At 51.4% G+C, this 21,976-nt stretch overlaps 1 protein-coding gene across 1 annotated transcript in view; it reads right to left on the bottom strand.

The window, feature by feature from the left end:
* PRKCA (protein kinase C alpha) overlaps positions 1-21,976 on the bottom strand; it is a 356,244-nt gene that overhangs the window by 52,380 nt on the left and 281,888 nt on the right. Inside the window, exons 7-8 of the mRNA XM_028520046.2 lie at positions 21,730-21,864; positions 21,399-21,495 (exon numbers count right to left, since the gene is read on the bottom strand). Coding sequence (XP_028375847.1) covers positions 21,399-21,495; positions 21,730-21,864 — 232 coding nt within the window. The remainder of the gene's footprint in view (positions 1-21,398; positions 21,496-21,729; positions 21,865-21,976) is intronic.

The following is a 21,976-nucleotide window of genomic DNA, read 5'->3' as shown; positions in this document are numbered from 1 at the left end:
GGGCTTTCCCACCCAGGCACCTGTTGCCTGCATGGGGGACAGTAACCCAAGAGCTCTGTGGGCTTTGTGCTATGACCTCAGTCTAGTGATAGGTGCAGGGTATTCCCCACAGTCAGGCCAGAGGGATGTAAATGCAAAAAAAAACACTTTTGCATTTGGGCACTTCTGGACCCCACTGCAATGCGACCTTCAACTGCCGTGGATCAACCTGTGAGGCTGAGGAGGAACAGCCGCAGAGAAGACCCCTGCTCACAGGGCGGAGGGGCCGAGCAGCTCGGCGGGGGGCCCTGTGCAGATCCCCTGCCAACGGGAGGGGCAGTCTGCCCTCAGTCGCGTGTGGAAAGGCTTCTCAAATCCTTGTGGCAGAATATCCCTTCTTCCCGGACTTACTGGTCTGCCTTCTGGTCCCGGACAGTAGGGGCCACCCCACTCATCTTTGTATCTTGAGACCGAGCACTTCACCAGGTATGTAATTGCACACTCACCGAATGTCTCATTCACTCATTCATTCCAAAACATATGACTTCATTAAACACTGGGGCTGGCAGAATTTAAGAGGCTAAATCACAAACAGCACAGTGAACTTGTAGCCAGCCCTGGTCAGACAAGCAGGTGCCACTAGGTGGGTCCTTTCAGAGACTGGCCCCCTGAGCCCCTCTCCTTCCCACAGCCATCCCTGGTCGTTCTGGGGCAGCCACAGCCAGGGGGAGGGAGGGTGGTGGGCCACGCAGCCAGGGGGCGTGCAAGGCTGGCAGCTGGGCCAGCCGGCCGGGGCCAGGCCCTGGGAGGGTTTCTCCGCAGGGGCCCTCCTCAGGGTGGACGTCCTGCCCGCCCCGACCCAGCCCTGATCTCCGACCAACGGGCGCAGGGAACCTCATTCTTCGAGCGCTTCAATGAGCTGCTTGGCAACCCGTCTCCCTGTGGGCACAGACGCCCGCTCTTCCCGGCTTGCACGTAGCTCACCTGACTCTGGCGGCCATGGATCACTCAGACTTCGCCCGGAGTGCAACTAAAACCAGCACGTGGGAGGACCGGGCTGAAGCCGACAGCCGAACCACAGATGTGCCGGCGAGCCCATGCAAGCATTGGGATAAAAATAAGCCCACTGACACGCTTCACTGCAGCGACACAAACCCTGACCACACAACCCGGGGTTGGACCACGGGGCAGGGAGGACAGGGTGTCTCTGGAAGACGGACAGAACATCGGCTGGGGCTGGGGACCTAAAGCGCACAGCAGTCCCCCAGTAACACTCCTGCCGGTAACTCTCCTGCCGATAAACCCCAGCCCTTGAGCTCCACCTCACTCATCTCGGACACTCACGTGAGGACCCTCAATGGAGGGGAGATCCCAGCTGCTGTGCCGTCCCCCTCCAGTGAAGCCCTCCTCCACCCACCCCCAACACAAGAGTGCGGGGTGGGGGGGCAGGGGGATGCCCTCTTAGCTGTGATAGTGTCTGTTAACTTCTTTAGAGAGAAGCAGCCGGAGCTTGGGGTGTGAGTTCCGACCTTACCACACCGCCGCAGGGGCAGGGGCGGGAACGGGCCTCACCTCCAGCTAATTAAAATGGCATAGAAAGTTCTTAAAGAGAAACTAAAAATGGTGTTGTAAAATGGACTAAAAATGACTTCACATGCTGAAGATTTAGCACGTTGTTTTTAAAAATCAGACGAAAACTCAGCATGGCTTATTAGCTATGACCAAACACCTCAGACTTCCAGGTTCCTTGGAAGATGGCTCGTCAGCACCAGGCCCAGTCTGGCATCATGCTGCCCGTGGGATCCCCAGGGTGTCGGAATGACCGGCGTTCCCCGCTATCGGAATACTTACTAACAATCAGCACGCGTCTCATTGCACACAAGACACACCCTGAAAAGCCACAACAGTGTGCAGTCACCAAAGGTGTTCCTTGCTTAAAGGACCCCGATGGTGGTGTCTCTGTAAAGCACAGCACGCAGTGAACCCCAGTAGTGCAAGCCCAGACTCTCGGGGGCTGGGGTCCTGGCATGTAGGTGTGTGTGCCCCCATGTCCGAGGCGCTATCTGTGTGAACTGCGAGAGGCTCCATGTTTGGTGCACGGCTAGGGGGCTTTTCAGATTACAGCTGAGTGGGGGATGCACCAGAGGACCATGCTGCATAGCTATGAGGATCAGATTGCAGGAGATATTAATTTTCTACTAGGCTGGACCATTTATTTGCAATAGCTGAAATGTGACAATCTGACTTACACAAATGGCAATTCCAAATGGCTTAACTTAATACCGTAGATACTCTGCAATGTTTAGGTTTTGCATAATGATTATATGTTAGCCCCAGGATGCGGGAAGACAGAATAAAGACACAGGGCAAGTGGGGAGTCGTAAGTCACCAGCCTCCTAATACAACAGCCCCCTGCCTAGCAATCCTTCTAGGAAGTGCTGACTTGTCTTCAGTAGGAACCCAAGCCCAGAGACGCATCCACAGCAGGAATGCAGAGACTGGTCATTGCCAGCCTCCCAGGGGGCCTGTCCCGTAAAATCACCGAGCTTTTGGGTAGCCCTCAGAAGAATGCTGTACTGTTTAACTCCATTCCACTATAACTGTGTCCATTCATACCTCTTCTGAGAAAGTTTCTTTGGCAATACTGTATCTCCTTGCCTAACAGAAAGTACAGCTTTGAAGAATATATGTATCAAAGATGTTTGCAAATTGTAGAGAGATGAACCTGAAACAGTAGGATTCTACTTCTAAGATTCTGAGGGCAGATGGCCAACAATGAGCAACTGCAACAGCAGATGAACACTGTGGATTTCTTCGGAATGTTTTTTCCTTAAGGTGAAAATGCTCTGTGTCCAGGGCTTAGCCGAACGACCCTGGCAATGTAACACAGAGGATGTCTCCTTGCTGCTCCGTGGGTGACAGAAACAGCCATGCCATGAATAACCAAGGACCCCAGCACAGTGCCTCACCTCTGGGGTAGCTGTGTGCACATATTCACCTGCACCCATGGTGACATTAGTTAAGAGAAATCACGTGGTTTTGGGAGGCAACAACCACAAAGGAACCAGGAAGGTGTTTCAATGATCCCATTAATGGAGTAAGCCTGCCTATTTCTAACAAGCCCTGAGTCACGACACTGATTACCTGCCACTCTGTCACCAGGCAACGGGTTAAGATGATGCTACTAAATGGCTGTCACAGCCTCCTGGGGAGCACAGGCAGGTAAACAGAATGCCCGCTGTTCTCTGGCCAACTTTTCATCTTCGGAGACACGCCAAGCAGGCTTCTGCCGGAAAGCCTTCGCACTTTCTGCTGCCTCCGGCCCACACAGGCCCAGGCCGTCTCTGCTCCCCGCCGGCCCTTCCTGCGGCGTGTTCTCCCTCACGCCGTTCTCACTGCCCGCCATGCGCTTCTCTTTCTCCCTCCACTGGACGGGGCGCGGGAGCCTCCTCTGTTCTGGTGGCTGACGGCTCCCCAGCGCCCAGGAGCGAGCCTGGGGCGGGGCGGCTCTCCGACACCTTTACGGATGCATGGACGTGTATGTGGGGAAGGCAGTTCCTTGCAATGTAAAATGTTTTAAGAGGCAGCATGATCGTTTTTATGAAATTTCTACCATAAGGCTGCTTCTTGTCATACAAATAATGTTCATGCCAGAAAATTTAACAGGCATGGACAAGTAAAAATATCTGTAATTTTATCACCTAGAGATAACATTGTTAATATTTTGGATATTCTTTTTCCTCAAAGATTTTTATTTATTTTTAGAGAGAGGAAGGGAGAGAGAAGAGAAAGAGAAAACCATCGATGTGAGAGAGAAACATCGATCATTGCCTCTTCCACGTTCCCCGACCGGGGACTGAACCTGCAGCCCAGGCGTGTGTCCTGACCAGAAATCGAACCGGTGACCCTTCCCTTTGGGGGACGATGCCCAGCTAACTGGGCCCCACTGGCCAGGGCTGTTGGATATCCTAGCTCTTCTTTCACGTTTTCTCCTTTGACGTTGTTACAGAATTACACTGTTTGTAGCCCGCTTCACCCCTTCAGAGGACCCCCATGCCGTGTGACTGCGGTGACTGCACACCGCCCCACGGCGGGCGCCCCTACTGCCGGGCCTCCAGGTTGCTCCCAGCGTTCCCTGCATCCAGTCACGTGCAGACGAACGGTTCTGTCATCCAGTCTCTCTGCACCTCCCTGATCTCCCCGGGACGGGTTTCCTGATGTGGGGTTTCCGGGGCAAGCAGGGCAGGCACTGCAAAGACAACTGGGGATGCCAGACAATTCGACCCGACCGACCTCGCAAAGTCCAAGGAAAGGGAGGGCCGGGAGAGGCCGCCCAACTCCTGATGGCAGGGGCTCGGCTTCTTTCAGGCCTCGTATCCGACCACACAACCACACGATCAGGACTCCCTTTGCTACTCCTTTGGTAGGCTTGGCAGCTGGATCTGCAGCTCTAGTCTGGGGGCACGGGGCCAGGCAGCGACTGTGTCGGCACCTGGGTTTTCTCTGGAGCGGGGTTCAGAGGTGAGCAGCACATCACAGGTGCGTGTCGCTCAGTCTCCCCGTGGTGACCACACCAGCGGCTGTCGGCCACAGACGGGTCCTTGGGGAGGGCGGACCTGCTTGGGCACAGGTGAGGACACAGGCCTACAGAACCGACTCCCCACCTGCCTCGGCACAGGCTCAGGGCAGTGCTGGGGTGGGGAGCAGCGGGGATGACAAGAATGCTGTTTCCTCTGTATTGGTCCTTGAACAGGACCCTGGGTCCTCCCGCAGAGGGGCCACTGCCCTGTGCCAAGGGCTGCTCCACCTGGGATGTGACCTCTAACCAACTGCACGAGGGGAGGGGGCCTTTGGGATGTGAAAGGAAGTTGGAGAGAAGCTAATCAAGGCCGCCCACCTTCCAGATGTGGAGACTGAGGCCCGGGGGTGGGAGGCTAAAGTGACGTGTCTAAGTTGATTTTCCTCCCTGGGCTCTGAACCCAGAACTCTGTCCTTTGAATTCAGGGCTCATCCTCCTCTATAGAAGGTAGGAAAATGTAAGGAGTCAAATGATTACATTTCGGGGTTTGTGAGCCAAGTGCTGTCTCTGTTGTAACTAACGAGCCAGCCCTGCCGGTTCGGTGGGAAAGCCACCCGAGTGAGCACGTACGTGTGAGCGTCTGAATGCTAATGCTGCCTCACGTTAGGGAACAGGCAGCACATGGCCGGTGGGCTCCAGTTTGCCTAGATGATACAGGTTCGCAAACTGTCCATCCTCATTTGCAGTTAGATTTACATACAACGTCTGTATTGCATTGCTAACTTACCAGAACAGCACAAACAAAGACCCTCAAATGCACCTGAACTAAATTACTATTTGGTCTGCTCCACTGTGCTGGACAGGCTGGCCAGCACTGGCCAAATCTGCCTCGCAGCCAGGCAGCGTGGGGAGCGAAGTGCTTCGTGGAGCAGAAATTTCCGGGAAACCACATTAAATCATGTTCTTAATGAGAAACATTTTTATGGACACATCCACTTACGCTGCTGCCACTGTGGAAACGAATTCACAGGAAGCCAGCGGGCCTCTGTTGTCATGGTGACCGAGCCGCACTCTGAGAGGACAAAGGGGAGACCTGGGACCTAGCGTCTGCCCGAAGTGGAAAACAGAGGGCTCGGTTCTTCTTGGGCCGAGGATTCTACACCTCAGCTGTTCCGCTGGGTTGTCCTTCCACCAGCCTAGCTTCTCCCACCTCCAGAGGTGGCCGGTGAGTGTCAACACACGTCCTCCTGGGCTGGCTGACGGTCGTCACTGGGCTGCAGGAGAGTGGCCAGCCTCGCCTGCAACACGGGCTGGGGCAGGCTGCTGCTCTGAGTCCTGCCTGGCTGCTGAGAGCCCAGACTTACGTGAGGATGCCAGGACCGAGAGCACCCTGACTGAGTCTCCCCATCTGCAGAAGACTGTCTTCCTCTCCCCGACCACACGCATTGGCCCACCTCCCAGAAAGGCCTGAGTGAGCAGGACTGGCTGTGGCACATCGCTGTCAGAGTGTTTGGGCACTCAGTGATTTTTTGAATCCTCTGTCCTTTCCCTGCAGGAATGCTCCCCTTTGGAATCCGCACCACACTGGCTTTGTGAGTTGGAGGTGGCAGGCAGGATCAGAAGCCACATGAACTCACAGATGCTACTAAAGTGAATGGTTTTCCTGACAGCGAACAACACTGCTCAGCAGTGGGGACTTCTCTGCCCTGAGAAAGCAGAGTATGTGAAATGGGCTGCAGCCCATGCAAGCCAGAATAGGCTGCAGGAGCCATGCAGACCCGGAGAAACCCTGACATCTTGACTTTTCAGCACCTTGCTAAGTCCCTAAGACCACGGAGCAATTGGGAGCACAGAGGTAATCCCCTCTTCACATCCATCAAAAAGCAGAGATGCAGGCACAAGTCCACTGCTATCCCATGAACAGGCTTTCATGGACTCTTTTATTTGCAGATCTTTGCTGCCCTCTTGTGGTATGTTTTCAAAACAGATTGCACTTTGAGCTGGACCTTGTAGCAGAAACCTGTCTAAGGTTCACCAGTCTGGTCCACAGAGGTCAGCTTCCCGTAAGTGCTGCAAAACGGCATAGACACGGCAGAAACTCCATCTTCCCACCTGCACCTTCGTGCGAGAGGGCTCCAATCTCCAACAGGACGGCTGGGCCTCGGCATAATGCCAGTGGAGTGTAGACTGACACCAGAGGTGTGTTTTGGGATCTCTGGGAGTTTTCTTCCTAGAAATCAGCAAGACCCCAACCAGACGCATCTCTGTCTCCCGAATCTAACCTTCGATGGGGCCCAGGCCTCGCCAGTCCCAGGTACACGGAGCGGGGGAAGGGAGGCAATGAGGGCTTCCGGGGGCCTGGGGTGGCCTGAGAAACACCGAGCAATTTCAGAAGTGATAAGAAACGATGATAGTCCCATGAGGGCAGAATTCAATAAAAAAGCCACCACTGGGGACATTCAATTGAAGCTAAGTGATCACAGAATGGCATCTCCTGAATTAAAAAAAAAAGCCACTGGCAATACAGCCCAGATCCCTGGGACAAGTTCTAGACACTTCTCCCCATCACTGCGTGGCTGCCACCGGGGAGGTGGGCAGGACTGGGCACCTGGCAAAAAAGGATCCAAACTTAACCCACACAGAGGTAGAGACAGGAAAAAAAAATCCTTTCCCCCAAATGCTGATTACTTTTGCTCAATTACTCAATTTAAGGTTTTTAGAAATGTCTCCAATTGATAGCAGCTAGCATTCTGAAAGCGGGCCGATGGCAATTAAATTTAGCATAATCAAAATTTACATAATCGTTGATTTCATCCTATCTTCACTGAGTGTTTTAAAGCCACATGAGTTTTTAAAAACAAGGGTCCTAATTATAGCTCAATGGGACACCTGCTTCCAAGGCTGGCGGCAGCTGCACTGTTCTGGGTGGTTCCTGGGCCCCTGCGGCAGTGGACTGACAGGGAAGCTGGGGGTGGGGTGGGGTGGGGTGGGGTGGGGTGAGGTCAGGGAGGCCACTGCTGAAGAGCATAGGAGTTCAAGTCCCAGCAGACATGGGCTGGGGCGCCAACTACGGCACTGTCAACTTCTCCAAGGCCTCAGTTTCTTCACCTGTAAAATGGACTCTAGTTCCTCACCTCCTCCTGTGCAGAGCTTTTCCTTCCTGCAGTGACAGGAGTGCAGTTGGTGCCCAGTAGCTGCTGCCAGGCCAGGGCCTCAGAAGAGAGACTCAGCCTTGGCTGGATGTCAGTGGACTGAGTGACAGCCTATGGACTGAAGGGTTGCCAGTTTGATTCCCTGTGAGGGCACATGCCTGGGTTGCAGGCCAGGTCCCCAGTTGGGGGCGCATGAGAGGCAACCACACACATTGATGTCCCTTTCCCTCTCTCTAAAAATAAATAAATATCATCTTTTAAAAAATGAAAAAAAAAAAAAAAAGAAGAGAGATTCCTCCTGGAGGAAGCAAAGGGATGGCAAGTAGGATCCCGCACAAACAAACCTGGGGGGCCCCCTGCTGGCCAAGAGAGTCCACAGTGTTTGCTGTGAGAGTCAGCCTCAGGGGTGGGAGGACGGGGGGACAGGATGTTCCCTGCCTCAGAAGCAGATGGGGAATGCCACAGACCAGGGAAAGGCCAGTAAAATGTATAAAATAACTCAACGGCTGTGCTCTCAGAGGAACCACAAGCTGCGGGGCCTGGGGAATGTGGGTCACGGCAGGAGCGCCCCTAGTGAGAAACGAGGCCACGGCTGCCCCCTCTCCCCAAAGCTGTCGGTTCTGGGCAAGAGCCACCCACAGCCGCTGCCAGGAGTCAGGAAGACAGTCCTTCCGGCACGTTCCTTTCCAGCCTGTCAGCCGAGAGAACCGGCCCCTGGGGAGCAGCGGTGGATTGATCGCTGGCAACTCTGTTTTCAGAACAAGCTGCAAGGTGAAGGCTGGCCCACGAACGAGGGAGCAATGCCACTTTCGGAAGAGGTGTGTGTGTGAGGGGGGGATGGCGCTCCGTTTTCACTGCACGGGCCAGGGCGACCTTCCACCACGCAGGTGACGACGTTTTCCCTCTCGGGTAGAATAACCTGTGTTTCTCGCCGGAAGACCCACAGCCAGAAGCACAGGGAATGTCAGAAACACGCGCCCACAAACAGCCTGTCCCACGGGGGGCTTTGCCGACTCGAGAGCTCTCAACCCTATTCTTAAATGGCCCGAGGACGTCCTCCCTGGATGCAGGGGGCGGGGCTGGCGGGGTCACTGCTCCTGGCTGACGGAGCCCACGGGTGGTTCAGAGAGCAGGACGAAGGGTCCGCTTCACGTGGGCGATGGCTTCTCAGACGATGGCAGGGCACAGGGGCACTTCCAGGAGGGAGGGCGGCGGCGGGTGAGACGTGGGGAGTGCCGAGTGTGACGGGGGCAGCAGCAGACGCTCATCTGGACGGCGCGGTTCAGGCACCTTCTGCGGTCACTGTTCAGTCCTTGCGGCAACCCCCGCAGGGAGGCGCTTTGACTGTCCCCATTTCAGAGATGGGGACGCTGAGGTAAAAGAGGTGAGCTATGTGGCCAAGGCTGAGAGGTGGTGGAGCTGGGATCTGAATTTGACCTTCGCTGTGCTGTTTCCTCGGACTGACGAGGTGAGAGCCAGGCTGCCCCGCAGGCCGGGGGACAGGGCAGTCCTTCGGGAGCGTGGACGGCCCCTCGCCAGTCGGGAGGAGCTGCGGTTTCCCAGCTGGAGGGACCCAGAGTGGCGAAGGCTTTACCCAAATCCTTTCCTTTTCCCCCTCTCTCTGTCCCGTCCCAGCCGCACCTGGTTCTGCACCGGCACCACGACAGGGGAACACAGCCCTGTAGTAATACGTGTGCTTTTCTCCTGGGAATAACAAAGTTTCCAACTGGAGAACAAAGACGGAAACATGCTACGCGGGCGCGTCACAACCCTCGGGGGAAGGACGTCGGGACCCGAGGACCCAAGGTGGTGGGATTGCTTCATCAGAGCAGAGTGGCCTCCGAGCGACGGGGTCTGAAACCACAGGCGGCTCACTTGTGCTGGACTGTCCCCACATCCCCGCGCGACCAGCAAGGACCCACTCGCTCTGAGGCCGTGGGAGCTGCCACTCGCCCGGTGCTCAGGGCGGCCCCGAGTGAACACACGCACCATGGGACCGGGCTTCCAGGGCGAACGCCCGGAGGGAGGGGCAACGGAACACTCAGTCTCGGGACACTGAGGTTTCACAAGGATGGACGCTCCGCGAGACCCATGAAACCTCCAAGAGTATTTTTTTTTCTTTCCCATTTCCAATAACTCTGAGTCACTAGTCTCTTGTGGCCCCTCCAGGGCACCCCTCTGCAGTGTCAGATACAAGTTCTGGAGATGAGAGATTTCCCGAACATTAGTTCCTGGATGTTGTCTTCACACGAGGCTCTTCAAAGAGCATTCCAGGTTGATTCTAGCTTAGAGGAGGGGGTGGAATTTCCCCTGGCCAGTCCCCCACCCAAGTACTCCAGTGTTTAAATTTTCCACTCGGTTCCGACATGAATGCGCTGTAACAGTCTAGAGCCGGTTTCCGTGACCAACAAAAGCAGCACGCGGAGGGCACCGCTGGCACGTGGCCCTAACTGGCCCCCCCAAAGAGAGCAGTGTTGTCGGAAACAACAATAGACCAGAGTTTAAAATAACTGACACGCAAGTGGCTGAGCTCCATTGGAGAGCTCGGGGAGAGAACGGCTGATTAGGTTACGACCGTTAAGTGAGCTGGGAAGAAACTAAAAAGTGAGAGAAAATGAAATATAGCGCGTTGTATTAAGCCAGGCATGAAGAAGGTGGGGACAGTTTGAGGGGTTCAGCCTGTGTGTGTTACCCTGCACCCCTACATAAGCGCAGACACGCAGGGTGCAGGGTAAGTGCCCGTGTGGGCTGCACGCTCAGGCTGATGCGTGCCTAGGTAAAATTGCAAATGTGGTTAGGCATACACAGTGACAGAAAGAGAGGAAGATGGGTTGTCAATTTAAAGACGCACTCTTTCTGTGCATTGGATGCTTTCTGATCAGACCTGACCCTATCGTTAAGCACTCAGAGGAGATATTCCAATATTTCCTGGTACAACTGTAAACAGACCTCGTCTGAAGAGAGGGGAGGCCTGGTGTGTTCTCCGGGTGACTGGCACACAGGCATCCTCCCCCACTGGGGGGCTGTGGCCTCAGGGCACACAGACTAGGACACAGGTGGGCATGGGGTTCGAGCTCCTGGAACACACAGTGCATCTTTAAGCATGGACGGCGTGGCCGGGGCTCAGGCTTGGAAGCCACACAAACCAGGGTGGACGTTTCGTGGAAGGAGTGTTGGCAGAACCACCTTTAAGAAGTGGCCATGACAGCACTGTGAGAGACAGGGGAAGGAGAAAGCTGCTGGGTTAGTAGGGGAAATGCTAGCCATGCAGGAAAACGATTAGCACTGTGAGAAAATAAAGATGGAGAACCACAGGCCACCAGTCACATTTACGATGCAGACAGGAAGCCCTGGCTGGGTAGCTCAGTCAGTTAGAGTGTCGTTCTGATACACCAAGGTTGTGGGTTTGATTCCCAGTCAGGGCACATGTGAGAATGAACCAATGATTGCATAAAAAAGTGCAACAACACATCAACAAGTGTCTCTCTCCTCCCTCCTCTCTCTCTCTAAAAATAATCAATAAATACAATGCAGACGGAAGGCATGGGATGAGGCAACTCTTCGATGAGCACCAGCCCTCTGAGGATAGGAACTCTCCCCTGTAGAGGAGTGAAGGCCCTTCTCTCTTCTTCCTCGTGGCTACACAGGGCATCACGTCAACCGCTTCACCCCATTCGTGGATGTTTCTCCTGCTTCTGGCCAATCCACATGATGGAGTCATGGAGTATTTGGTTAACCAAGTGTCTGAGCTTGAACACAGCTAGTTACCTGGTCATTTTTATACACAGACTGCCACTGCTACATGAATGAGAATAAAACCAAATCCACTCGCCATTTAAACTATTTGTAGCCAAATTTCTTTTCCTGATGATTCAGAGGGCTATTCAGCATCTTGAAGTGCCCAAGGTTGCTGGTGAAACAGAAACTGGCCAGGCAGCTGATTAACCAACCACATCCTGGCTGACTGAATGCCAGGTAAACAGGATTTGTTTTTCAGACACACCTCTTTTCACCTTCCAACCTCTGCCTAAAATAACTCATCATAACTTGGTAACTTCACTTTCTCACATACTAATGCGGAAAAAATGAAGTTGAAACCATCTTAATGGAGAATTCCATACAAGCAGTCACGGGACCATCCCTCCAAGTTCAGCCAGTGTGCGCGCCAGCTTCCGGGAGAAGTCTGAGAGAGAGGCTGACTTCCAGAACCCACATTCCACGGCCTGGAAGGGTCGCAGCACCCCTGAGCCTGCACAGACAGACGACCAGAGACAAACAGACGATGCCTTGTGCTCGGGAGTCTTTGCCTACTAAGACAGGACACTGGTCAGATTGTGAATCTCACATCTCTCTGAATAGGTGCGGGTAGATGATCTCCCATTGCATCTTGTAATTATGGTCCTTTAAATCTGTAATCACAAATTTATTTATAATTGTTCTCAAAATAGGCCATTTTATTCCAATCCCAAAGCTCTATTTTAGGCTAGAGATCTTAATCCACGTCAGGATGAAAGGGAACTAACAATAGCAACAAAAACATCCTTATAGGAATCTTGGAAAGAACCTTAAGGGAAAGGTAACCTGACATTTTCCCTGCACCTTCCTGATAGAATCGCTCAGTCTGCCCGAACCCCTCAGGCAGGAATAATTACCCAGAGCGGGGATCAACGGTCTCACATCCCCTACACTACTCCGCAACATTCTTAAGAACAAGGTTCGTGCCTTAACTCTTTGTCCCCAGCAATTGTGCTTGACACAGAGTAGATGCAACACTCACCAGCCGGAAATTTCCAGAACTACCCATTTCTGTAATTGCAAAAAGTGTGGGAAAGGAGCTGGTCCATCTGCAAGAGCTTTGCCTGACTGCTAGAGGGATGTGGGCAGACAAGGAGAGGAAGACTCTGGGCTGCACAAGGGCAGGCGTCCTCTGCTGGGACGCCGAGGACAGCGGGGTGAAAGGTGCATCCCCCCCCCCCCCCCCCCGGGGCCAGAGGTTCAGATTTCAAAGCATTCAGAGCACCACCCAGGGTGCTCTGTCTGCAAACAGGAGGGTGGCAAATCTTGCGGGTGTGTCCAGCAAGTGAGCAGTTTGCACAAGGAAATGTCAGCCCAGTGGAAAAGCCTTCCGGATTACATAAAGGTGTGGCTGGGATTCGAAGAGCTTGAGACAGAGGGAAGTGGAGGAGAAGGGAGGGTCTTTCCCACAGAACATAAGCAAGCACTGAGATGCACGAAAGAGCATGTGTCTGTGGGTGTGTGTGTGGGGGGGAGACCTGGTGTCACCAGGAGGGGGGCTGGGCACCAGAAATGAGAGAAGCGTCATCCCACACAGACCGGTCCTGCGGGGGACTAGCTGGACTAAATCCCCTCAGAGCTTCTGTTTTCTCATCACACAGATGAGACACACCTCCCAGTTCTCTCCTCCTACTGTTCCCTTCTTCCAGGGGTCAGAAACCATCTTCTGTAAAGGACCAGACAGCACACATCAGGCTTCCTGGGTGCCCCCTGTCGCTGCTGCAATGACTCAACTCTGCCGCCGTAGCAGGAAAGCAGACGATCGGTGAGCACACACACAGACGCGGCTTGTTAATGAAACTGCATTTGTGGACACTGACATCTGCATTTCATCTAATTTTCAAGTGTCACAAGTGATATCCTTTTTGATTTCTTCAACCATTTAGAAATAGTAAAACCCTTCTTAGGTCACAAGTCATAAACCACAGGTGCCTGCTTGCTTGTGATCCCCGCCCTGTGTAAGTCGGACATCGGGGCCAGACGGAGTCCGTCCTCACGGCCTGCACGGCCACCACAGAATCGGAGTTTGCTTTTCATTAGCCAGCAGGTCACGTCCTCTGGACCGGCACTTCTCAAACTGAAACGGGCACAGGGGTCACCCGGAGAATGTTCACATGCAGATGCTGACTCGGTGGAAGTGGAGGATGCGGTCCAGGGATCTGCACTTCTAATGAGCTCCCAGGTGTGTCTGATGCTCCACGCTCGAGTCGCAAGGACCTGGAGCCCCAGGGTGGTCGGAGCTTCCTTTTGCAAAATACCCAGTGGGTTCAGGATCTTGGGACTGAGCTCTCTAGAGACCCCCAGTCCGAAAGCTTTATAGGACAAACTCCTGGGAAAAGCTAGCACACCTCATTCTGTATGGTATAACCTTATTCTAGGCTTTTCTCTTTTAGGGGCTGTAACTTCTTCTTAGCTGTGTAAGATAGAGCCATAAAGACCTGGGTCAGTGACTGGTTGGCCTGTCTGTGTTAGTGACAATGGACATTGGCTCTACCTTCCTTCCTTTTAATTCCTTCCCCACGGAGAGAAGCATCCTTGGCACCTGCTAATCCTCTCTGGGTACCAGGGCCAGCTGCTTCTAACATTTAATATTAGGCTTGCCCAACATCCACCCACATGGCCACCCCCGTAGCTATAAACTCAAAGCTTTTTATGTCATTTCAGGAATTCACGAGGAAGAAACAGACAACTGGAATATGCAACCTTTTTTTGTTTGTTTCTCAACAAAGCCATTTCCCTAAGATAAGCTGAACAAAAAAAACACATCACCCGTGCTGTGGCAGAGCGCACTCGCCCTCCCTCACAGGCTCATGGAAACCGCAGGTGCTCTCAGAGCCCGCCTTTGAGTTTGCTCGGCCAAGCGGCAGTATCGACCTCAGTGGACAAGGGTGTAAGGAGTGCGTGAAATGATGTCCAACATTAAACCTTGTCCTGTTTCAGTTTAAGATGTTGTATCTGGCCCTGGCCAGTGTGGCTCAGTTGGTTAGGTGTCTTCCCACATGGCGAGGGTCACCGGTTCGATCCCTGGTTATGGTGCATGCAAGAGGAAACCTATCAATGTTTCTCTCTTCCATCAATGTTTCTCTCCCTTTCTCCCTCTTTTCCCCTCTCTCTAAAAATAAATAAATAAAATATTTAAATAAATAAAATATTACTCTGCTCAAAATCTTTAAAAAAAAGATTTTGCTTCCAAGACAGAACTGAAGTACAAAGATGCACACTTACAGGTCCCCCCCACCAGCACACAGTTCAGAAGTGAGTGATTAAAGCTATTTAGAGAGGGAGGGGGGGGAAAGGTGGACTCCATAGTGGGAATACACATTTTCTGTTTAGTGTCCAAAAGTCATTGGAAAGTACTCAGTTTCCATAGTAACAGTAGCAGACCTGATCAAATCAACAAATAGCTTCAATTTATCTGCGGGTCTCCAGTGAACTATTTCCCCCCATCAAGACAGGAGCCTTCTGAATTAGATAAAGTCTTCAAAGACAGTGGAAGGAAGCTTTTGGAAAATCCAATTTCAATAATGATAAAGGGAAAAGTGCGTGCTTGCCCTTTTCACATAGAACCTAGCAACAGCGTGTCATGCACGTTATTTAAGTGCCTTAACTGTAATAATAACTGGGCCACACTAGTTTGTTAGTCAGCAGTAGGAATAATCTCAAAGTGTCCCCCCAGAATAAATAAAAGGAGCTATCGATGTGATCTTCGGGCAGCTGCAGGCTCCAGGGAGGTCCCTCTAGTAGATCCCGGACCTGCATCACCAGCCCTGCAAAGCAGCTCAGGCTAATGGGCCATCGTCATCATCAATTCCACTGTGGCTTCTTTGTGCTGAGGCCCTCACGTGGTTCCGAATGGTGACAAATACAGAGACTGCAAAGTCACAGACATCACATTATTTTGACGGAAGTTGTTGATAATCCAGTTTTAGAGTCTGACCGATGGATAGTCTGTGGAATCTATTCAAACAAGTCTTTCCGATAAAACATTTCAGCCATAGAAGGTTCGTGTCACCTATTTCCAAAATGCCTGTTACGACGAACACAGCTCATGGGCCCATAGCCCTCAGGGGACACGTGTACCGGAGTCCCGGATGTCCGACTGGAGGGAGGGCAGACCCCCTCTGCGCGCAGCTTCCCGGGCACGCAGTGGGTTGCGCTGGGACTTCCAGGGCTGTGACTGAAGTGTGTGCTGTTAGCGAATGGGCAGTGCGAGCCTCATCCCAGCGGCGTCACATCCTTGTCTCTAACACGGTTACTCGGCCGTGCAAAACCCGACTCCTTAGGCCCAGGAACAGGCTGAGAAGCTAGAGGGAATCTACTTTCTGAAGTCCAGGTTTCTTGTAGACAAATGATTTGTAAGCCCAGCAAAAATATATTAGAAAGTCATGGGCTTTACATTTCAGCGCCCCCTCACCCCCGCAGCAAACTACTTTTCTTACTGGGTGGAAGGGCTGACACCAGCCCGGTCTAGAGGAAATGCAATGTGAGCTACACATGCAATTTCACATTTTTCAATAACCTCGTTAAATATATACCAAACAGGTAAAGTTAATTTCAACAATGATGTTGCTTACTGCTATGTTTAATAATATTAGGCTTAGTACTAATATAATGTTCATTAAATATTAACTCAATCTATTTAATATATTATTTCATATTGATATTTATATTGTATTCACTAATATTCTATATTTATTAGATTTTAATAAATTAATGACATAGTTACTAATAGATTTGTTAGTTTTTAATATTCATTAATAGTTAATATTTATTAAATACCAACATTTAATATATCTACTAATGCCAATAGTTACTATACATTAAATATCATTTAGTAGATATTTAATCTTTATGAAATATCAATATTTAGTATTTATTAATATATTTACCGATATGAATAGATTTATTAAATATATATTTTATTCAATATATCAAAAATATTTTTCAGTACACTGCCAATGTAACAGGTATCACAGACATGACATTTTATACTCTTTTCCTTACTGAGTCGTGGAAGCCCGTGTGAATTTGATACTTGTGGTGTGTTTCAGCTCGGACTGGCCACCTTCAAGTGCTACACAGGCACATGGGGCCAGAGGCTCCTGACCTAGGCAGTGCGGCCCCTGAGGGTTTTCAAAGTAAGAGAAAATGAGGCCTATTCACTCTTGGGGATTCAGCATCATGTGATTATTTGGCTGGCTACGTAGTCGAGTCCCAAGAGGTGGACAGGCTGGGCTCCCCCAGGCCAGCCGAGCCAATGGGCAGACTTCTGGCTTCCCTCCACCCCCTGAAGAGAAGGGCTGGGTGTGCAGTCAGGTGCAAAGGCTGACGACGGTCAGTGAGTGAGGGGATGAGACTCAGTGTGAGGGGTCGACTTCGGGTTCTGGGGCACGGCATGGGTGGCTCAAAGGCCAGCACCAAGCCAAGGGTGGCGGGCTGGTCCTTCGGACAGGCCGAAGCTGCCAGTCAGGTGAGCCCCAGTTTAAACAACTGTGAAGCCCCTCCCGTGTGCCCTGGGACACAGAAGACCAAGTCGAAACAGAACCAAACTGGGAAGCCCGACAGCTGAAAACACCATCGAGACAGGAGAATCCAAATTAAGCTTCAGGCTCCAAAAAGCTGTGAATGTTGGGACCACTGACCAGGGTCCATTCTCAGGAATGATTCCTAGACAAAATTTCTAACACGTCAAACAGGGTTCTAAAATACCTCTCGGTAGCATCTCTTTTGCACTTATAAATATACTTTACCCAAGTCTTAAAAAAAAAGAACCTTACCCAAGCTCACCAGCTAGTAAGTCGTAGAGCCTGGGTGTGAACCTACAGCTAATTATTCCAAATTGCACAGCCCTTCCAGAACACCACAGTGCAGCACTGAGTGACTGGCTCAGGTTCATGCAGCTGGAGGTGGGTGAGCCAGGACTCGAACCCCAGTGGCGCTGGCTCCAGGGGCCCTTCGCCAGGCGCAGCAGCACTTCCCCAACGAAAGTGGCATGAGTGCTCGGCATGGAAACTGCCGGGAGCTCAGCCCGCACTCACTGCTGCTCCCCATCATCACTGCTGCGTCCGTCACGTCACTGTCCCCCCCAACGCTGCACCCCTGCTCCAGGGAAGGGGTGGCAAGGCAGGAGTCGTCGAGACCACGCTCCAAGGGCAGTTCCCGTACTTCACGCTTGATCGTACACTTCCCTCTTTATAGAACTCAGAAGGTACGGGCACACCATGGTTCACTGCACTTCACAGATGTTGCATATTTTCCAAATTGAAGGCAAGAAGACCCGCCATCGGCAAAAAGATTACAGCTGGTGTTGTGGCGGGGTCTGGCATTGAACCCGCAGTATCTCCCAGGTGTGCCTGTACTTCCCTACAGACAGCTCACCCACGTTTCAACTGACACTGCAGTTTGAATAAACTCTTCTTGCTTTCTTGAATCCTGATGCCCCAAAGAGTGATTTGTGACACATCATCTGCCAGCACCCCCATGGAACGTTACTTCATTTTATTGTTTTCTGACAACGTGATGATTTCGTGGCAGATACAGATGTGTCTGTGTTGCTCTTTAACATCTGTTTTTCTTTATCTTTAACGTTTTTTAACATTAGGGTTTTTTTTAAGATTTTATTTATTTATTTTTTTAGAGAGGGAAGGGAGGGAGAAAGAGAGAGAGAGAGAAACATCAATGTGTAGTTGCTGGGGATTGTGGCCTGTGACCCAGGCATGTGCCCTGACTGGGAATTGAACCTGAGATGCTTTGGTTCGCAGCCCGTGCTCAATCCACTGAGCTACGCCAGCCAAGGCAACATTAGGTTTTAACACCCTGGAGCAAAGCAACGGTAGCAGGCAAGCGTGACAGTTAATGGTAAGAACAGAAAAGGGCTCACATGCTTTTAGCTTATTTGTTCTATTTTATGAGTGATCAGAAACAAACAGTGACAACAATGAAAAGCCGGACCATCAGTGAAACAGAATGGCATGACCTCATTTAAGGAAAGGCCCGACTCCTGCATCAGAATCTCCAATAACTGTTAACAACATGTGGCGGAGATGAGCAACCCCACAGGAGGAAGTGAGTTCGTTTAGAGTCCATTTGTAGCTAACAGAGTCATCAAAGTAAAAATCAGAAGCAGTGATTGGGATCGGGAGTAAAATGAGGGAATTTAGGTTTTATTTTGTTGAACACAGAAATTTAAAAAGCGAGGAAGGGAGAAGAGACCCCTGAACTAATGCCCAGGTGCTGTTGGCCTGAGGAGGCCAGGGCCAGGGCCAGGGCCAGCAGCCCTTGTGGCTTGATTCCTATAGAGTCTATGGCAACCAGGATTGGGGAGAAGGTCTTGGTTAAAGTCGAGGTAGGGCCGAGGGGTCGAGCCCCGGGGGGAGGCTCTGCATCAGAGCAGAAGGGGATAGAGGTGGGAACAGGGCCCGGGAAGAAAGTGGCTGGGCTCCAGAGGAGGGGACAGAGAGTCATCCTGTCGCTGGCCTCACCTTCCTCCTCCCCCAAGCCTCCTCCCATCGTCTTCATTCTGGGACAACCCCAAGTCTGGGGTAGATGTGGTCCAAACGGCTCAGGGGAAGCATCACCTGACTGATAAACACAACACGAACATGCTCAAGCTCACCAACAACCACGTAAATGGACAAATGACAGTAACATCCTCCGGAAATATTTGAAACAAGGAAAAGACGTGGCCAGAAGATGGTCCCCTTTCTTCCAACCGGGGAGCTGAGTGTCACACCTAGCTCCCTAGGCATAGCTCCAGAGGCGAATGGTCCAGATCTCAGGTTTTGTAAAAGATCAAAACGGCAGCATGGACGTAACAGAAGTCCTGAGCTTTCATGTGAATAAAATCAGTGCTAAACTGTGCCATTTGTTGTTAACTTATAGCCGCTACCGTCCTCACAAGGTGTTCATTCGTGGTGTGGGTGACAGCAAACGCCTTCAGGGGTGCTCACCTCGAGTCTTTAATGAGGACCCTAAAGCATGCATTGTGGTCGGTGCAGATGCCGGCTCAGCAGGAGACTAGTGACTCCCGATAACCACTTAAACCCGATCTTCTCCAGCGATTATCTGATCCATTCATTGCCAGATACACAAAGTTCCCAATTCACAAACACACTGTGTTACAGAAACCCATCTAAATGCACAGGGGGCTATATTCCCCCCAAACAGTATTATGAACGGCGGCAATGCTCTCAGTAACACACCTCTATTTGGTAATGTGGCTGGACTACAGGGCGAGGACCATGCCCACTTCTTAGAGCATCTTTCAACATGAAAAAAAATTTTTTTTAGAGAAGCTTTGGAAATTAAAAACAAAAAACAAAAACAATACCTTCTCTAACCCAGTTTCTGCAATGAAACATATTGATGATGATGATGATAAGAGCCAACCACTTGTATATAAGGTTGCTTTCAGGACTTTCCTACTGACTACTTAATTGAATCTTTAAAACACTACCATTAAGTCAATCCTGCTAACTGTTCCCGTTCGCAGAGAAAACACGTACAGGGAGGTCAGATGTTAACATTAATGGCAGGAGCCAGGATTTGACTGTGGAGTCTGTGGGCTGAGCTAGGGGTTGGTAGACCGTGGCCCACGAGCCAAGCAGGTCTGCTGTCTGCTTTTGTGAATAAAGTTTTATTGGAACACAGCCTCATCCATTTGCTTCCATATTGCCTGTGGTCGCTTTCATGCTACATAGGCAGAGCTGAGCAGCTGCAGTGAGATTCCTAATTTGTAACTACTTTAAACCTCAGGCCTGCAAAGCCTAAAATATTTATCGTGTGGGCCTGCACAGGAAGTTTGCTGAACAAGGACTAACCCACCCTCAGGCTGCTTCTACGGAAGCCTCTTCTCTGACTCTGGCCGGGCGCCTCATCACTGGCAGAGTGAGGACAGCAGCCCTGACGTGCACACCAACTATGGGAGGTCCTGGGAAACTGCTGACCCGCACAGGGGTTATCGCGCACTCATGTCTCAATAGCTTCCTGCATCATTTCCAAAGAGACCTGAAGCAGGGCCCACAGCTACCGCCCATGCAGGAGGGACTGTTAACTTTATTTATTTATGGAACACTATTGAACAAATGAACAAACATGTATTTTATGTTTGTGATTCAGAGACCACTTGTGCTTTGTTTAAAGACAACAGGGAGCAGGCTAAAGGACCACAGACACCCTGTTCATGAAGATGGCAGTTAAGGTTCTGGTTTGTTTTGTCTCTCAGGCAGATGAACCGCTCTAGTGGGACAATGCATTACGGAGCAAGGTCATTTCCAACCATCCAGGGCCTTTTCGTAGCTCCTAAGAGCTTCATTCACTGCATGTTCTGTTGGCCAAGATTTTCAAACCAATGATAAATTTGAAATTTTTTCCATGTTATTGTCAGACGAATACTGACACAGTGGCAGAGCTGTAAAAGCTCGGGTGTTTTATTTTTATGTTTTCCTTTCTTCAGACTGCATGACTCTGATTTCTGGGGGAGGATTTGAAACCCACATTTAGTGAGCTCTTTGGGGGAGACAGAGCTGGACAGGGAAAGAACAACCTGGGAGGCTAGACATTGCACGACCCGGCTGAGCGGGCCCTGTCCCCGAAGGGCCCAGCCATCGGGCCATGTTTCATCCAGGGAAGGAGCAGAGCCCTTCCTTCCTAAGAAAGCATTGCGCCCAGAACCCCGCCCATCTCCCCAGGAAGTGCACACCAATTTCTCACGCAGACATCAACCATGGCCTTCTCTGGGACGCTTCCATTCTCTAAATGAGAATGGACCCAGCATGTCAACCGCTTGCTAAGGAAGTGACTAGGCAACATTTTTTTATTTTAAATAAAAAGAAAGGTCAACACTGAAACTCCTTTTTTCCCTTCAGCAGGGTGACCTCAGAAGCCTGGCTCTGTCTGAAGCTATTAAGCTTTCTCCAGGAAAGGGGTCCCAGTGACTTCCTGGGTGTCCTTACCTCGAACTTCTGCCTGAGCTCCATGTTTCCTTCATCGTCCCCTTCTGGAATGGGCACATTGTAGTACTCGCCTTCTTCTTGGTTGAGCAGCTTGTACCTTTCGGAGACGGGGGAGAGAAGCGTGAAGGCCCCAGGCCCAGTGACCCGCCTCCTGCAGCCTCTAGCCCAGCTGTTTCTGAAATGTATCCCGCAGGGAGATGACCGCCAGATGACCACACACTCGACGGTCATTTTAGACTCAAACCAGCCTGTTCCCACACCTCTCACTGCTCTAACGTCCTGAGCCCACCAGCCCTCGGCTGCCGCGGACACAGGCAATGGGCTTCCTTACCACCCGCAGGCCGGCATCTTCATGAGCTCTGAGACGCCGAAGGAGAGGGATCCCATGAAGTCGTTCCTCGTTGTCCGATCCCAGTCCCAGATCTCTATGGACAGTCGTCGGTCTTTATCTGAAGGTTTTAATTTGCTACAAACAAACACACACGCCATTACACTGACCATGGTTTCCTGGGAGACACCCCATGCCCATAATGTGAGCTTGCAGTTAAAAAATAAAAAGTACATTCAATGCTCTTCCT

Source organism: Phyllostomus discolor, chromosome 8 (genome assembly GCF_004126475.2).
Source record: "Phyllostomus discolor isolate MPI-MPIP mPhyDis1 chromosome 8, mPhyDis1.pri.v3, whole genome shotgun sequence".
Taxonomy (NCBI): Eukaryota; Metazoa; Chordata; class Mammalia; order Chiroptera; family Phyllostomidae; genus Phyllostomus; species Phyllostomus discolor.
Note: the sequence above shows the minus strand (reverse complement) of the source record. Positions and strands in the feature narration are given on the sequence as shown.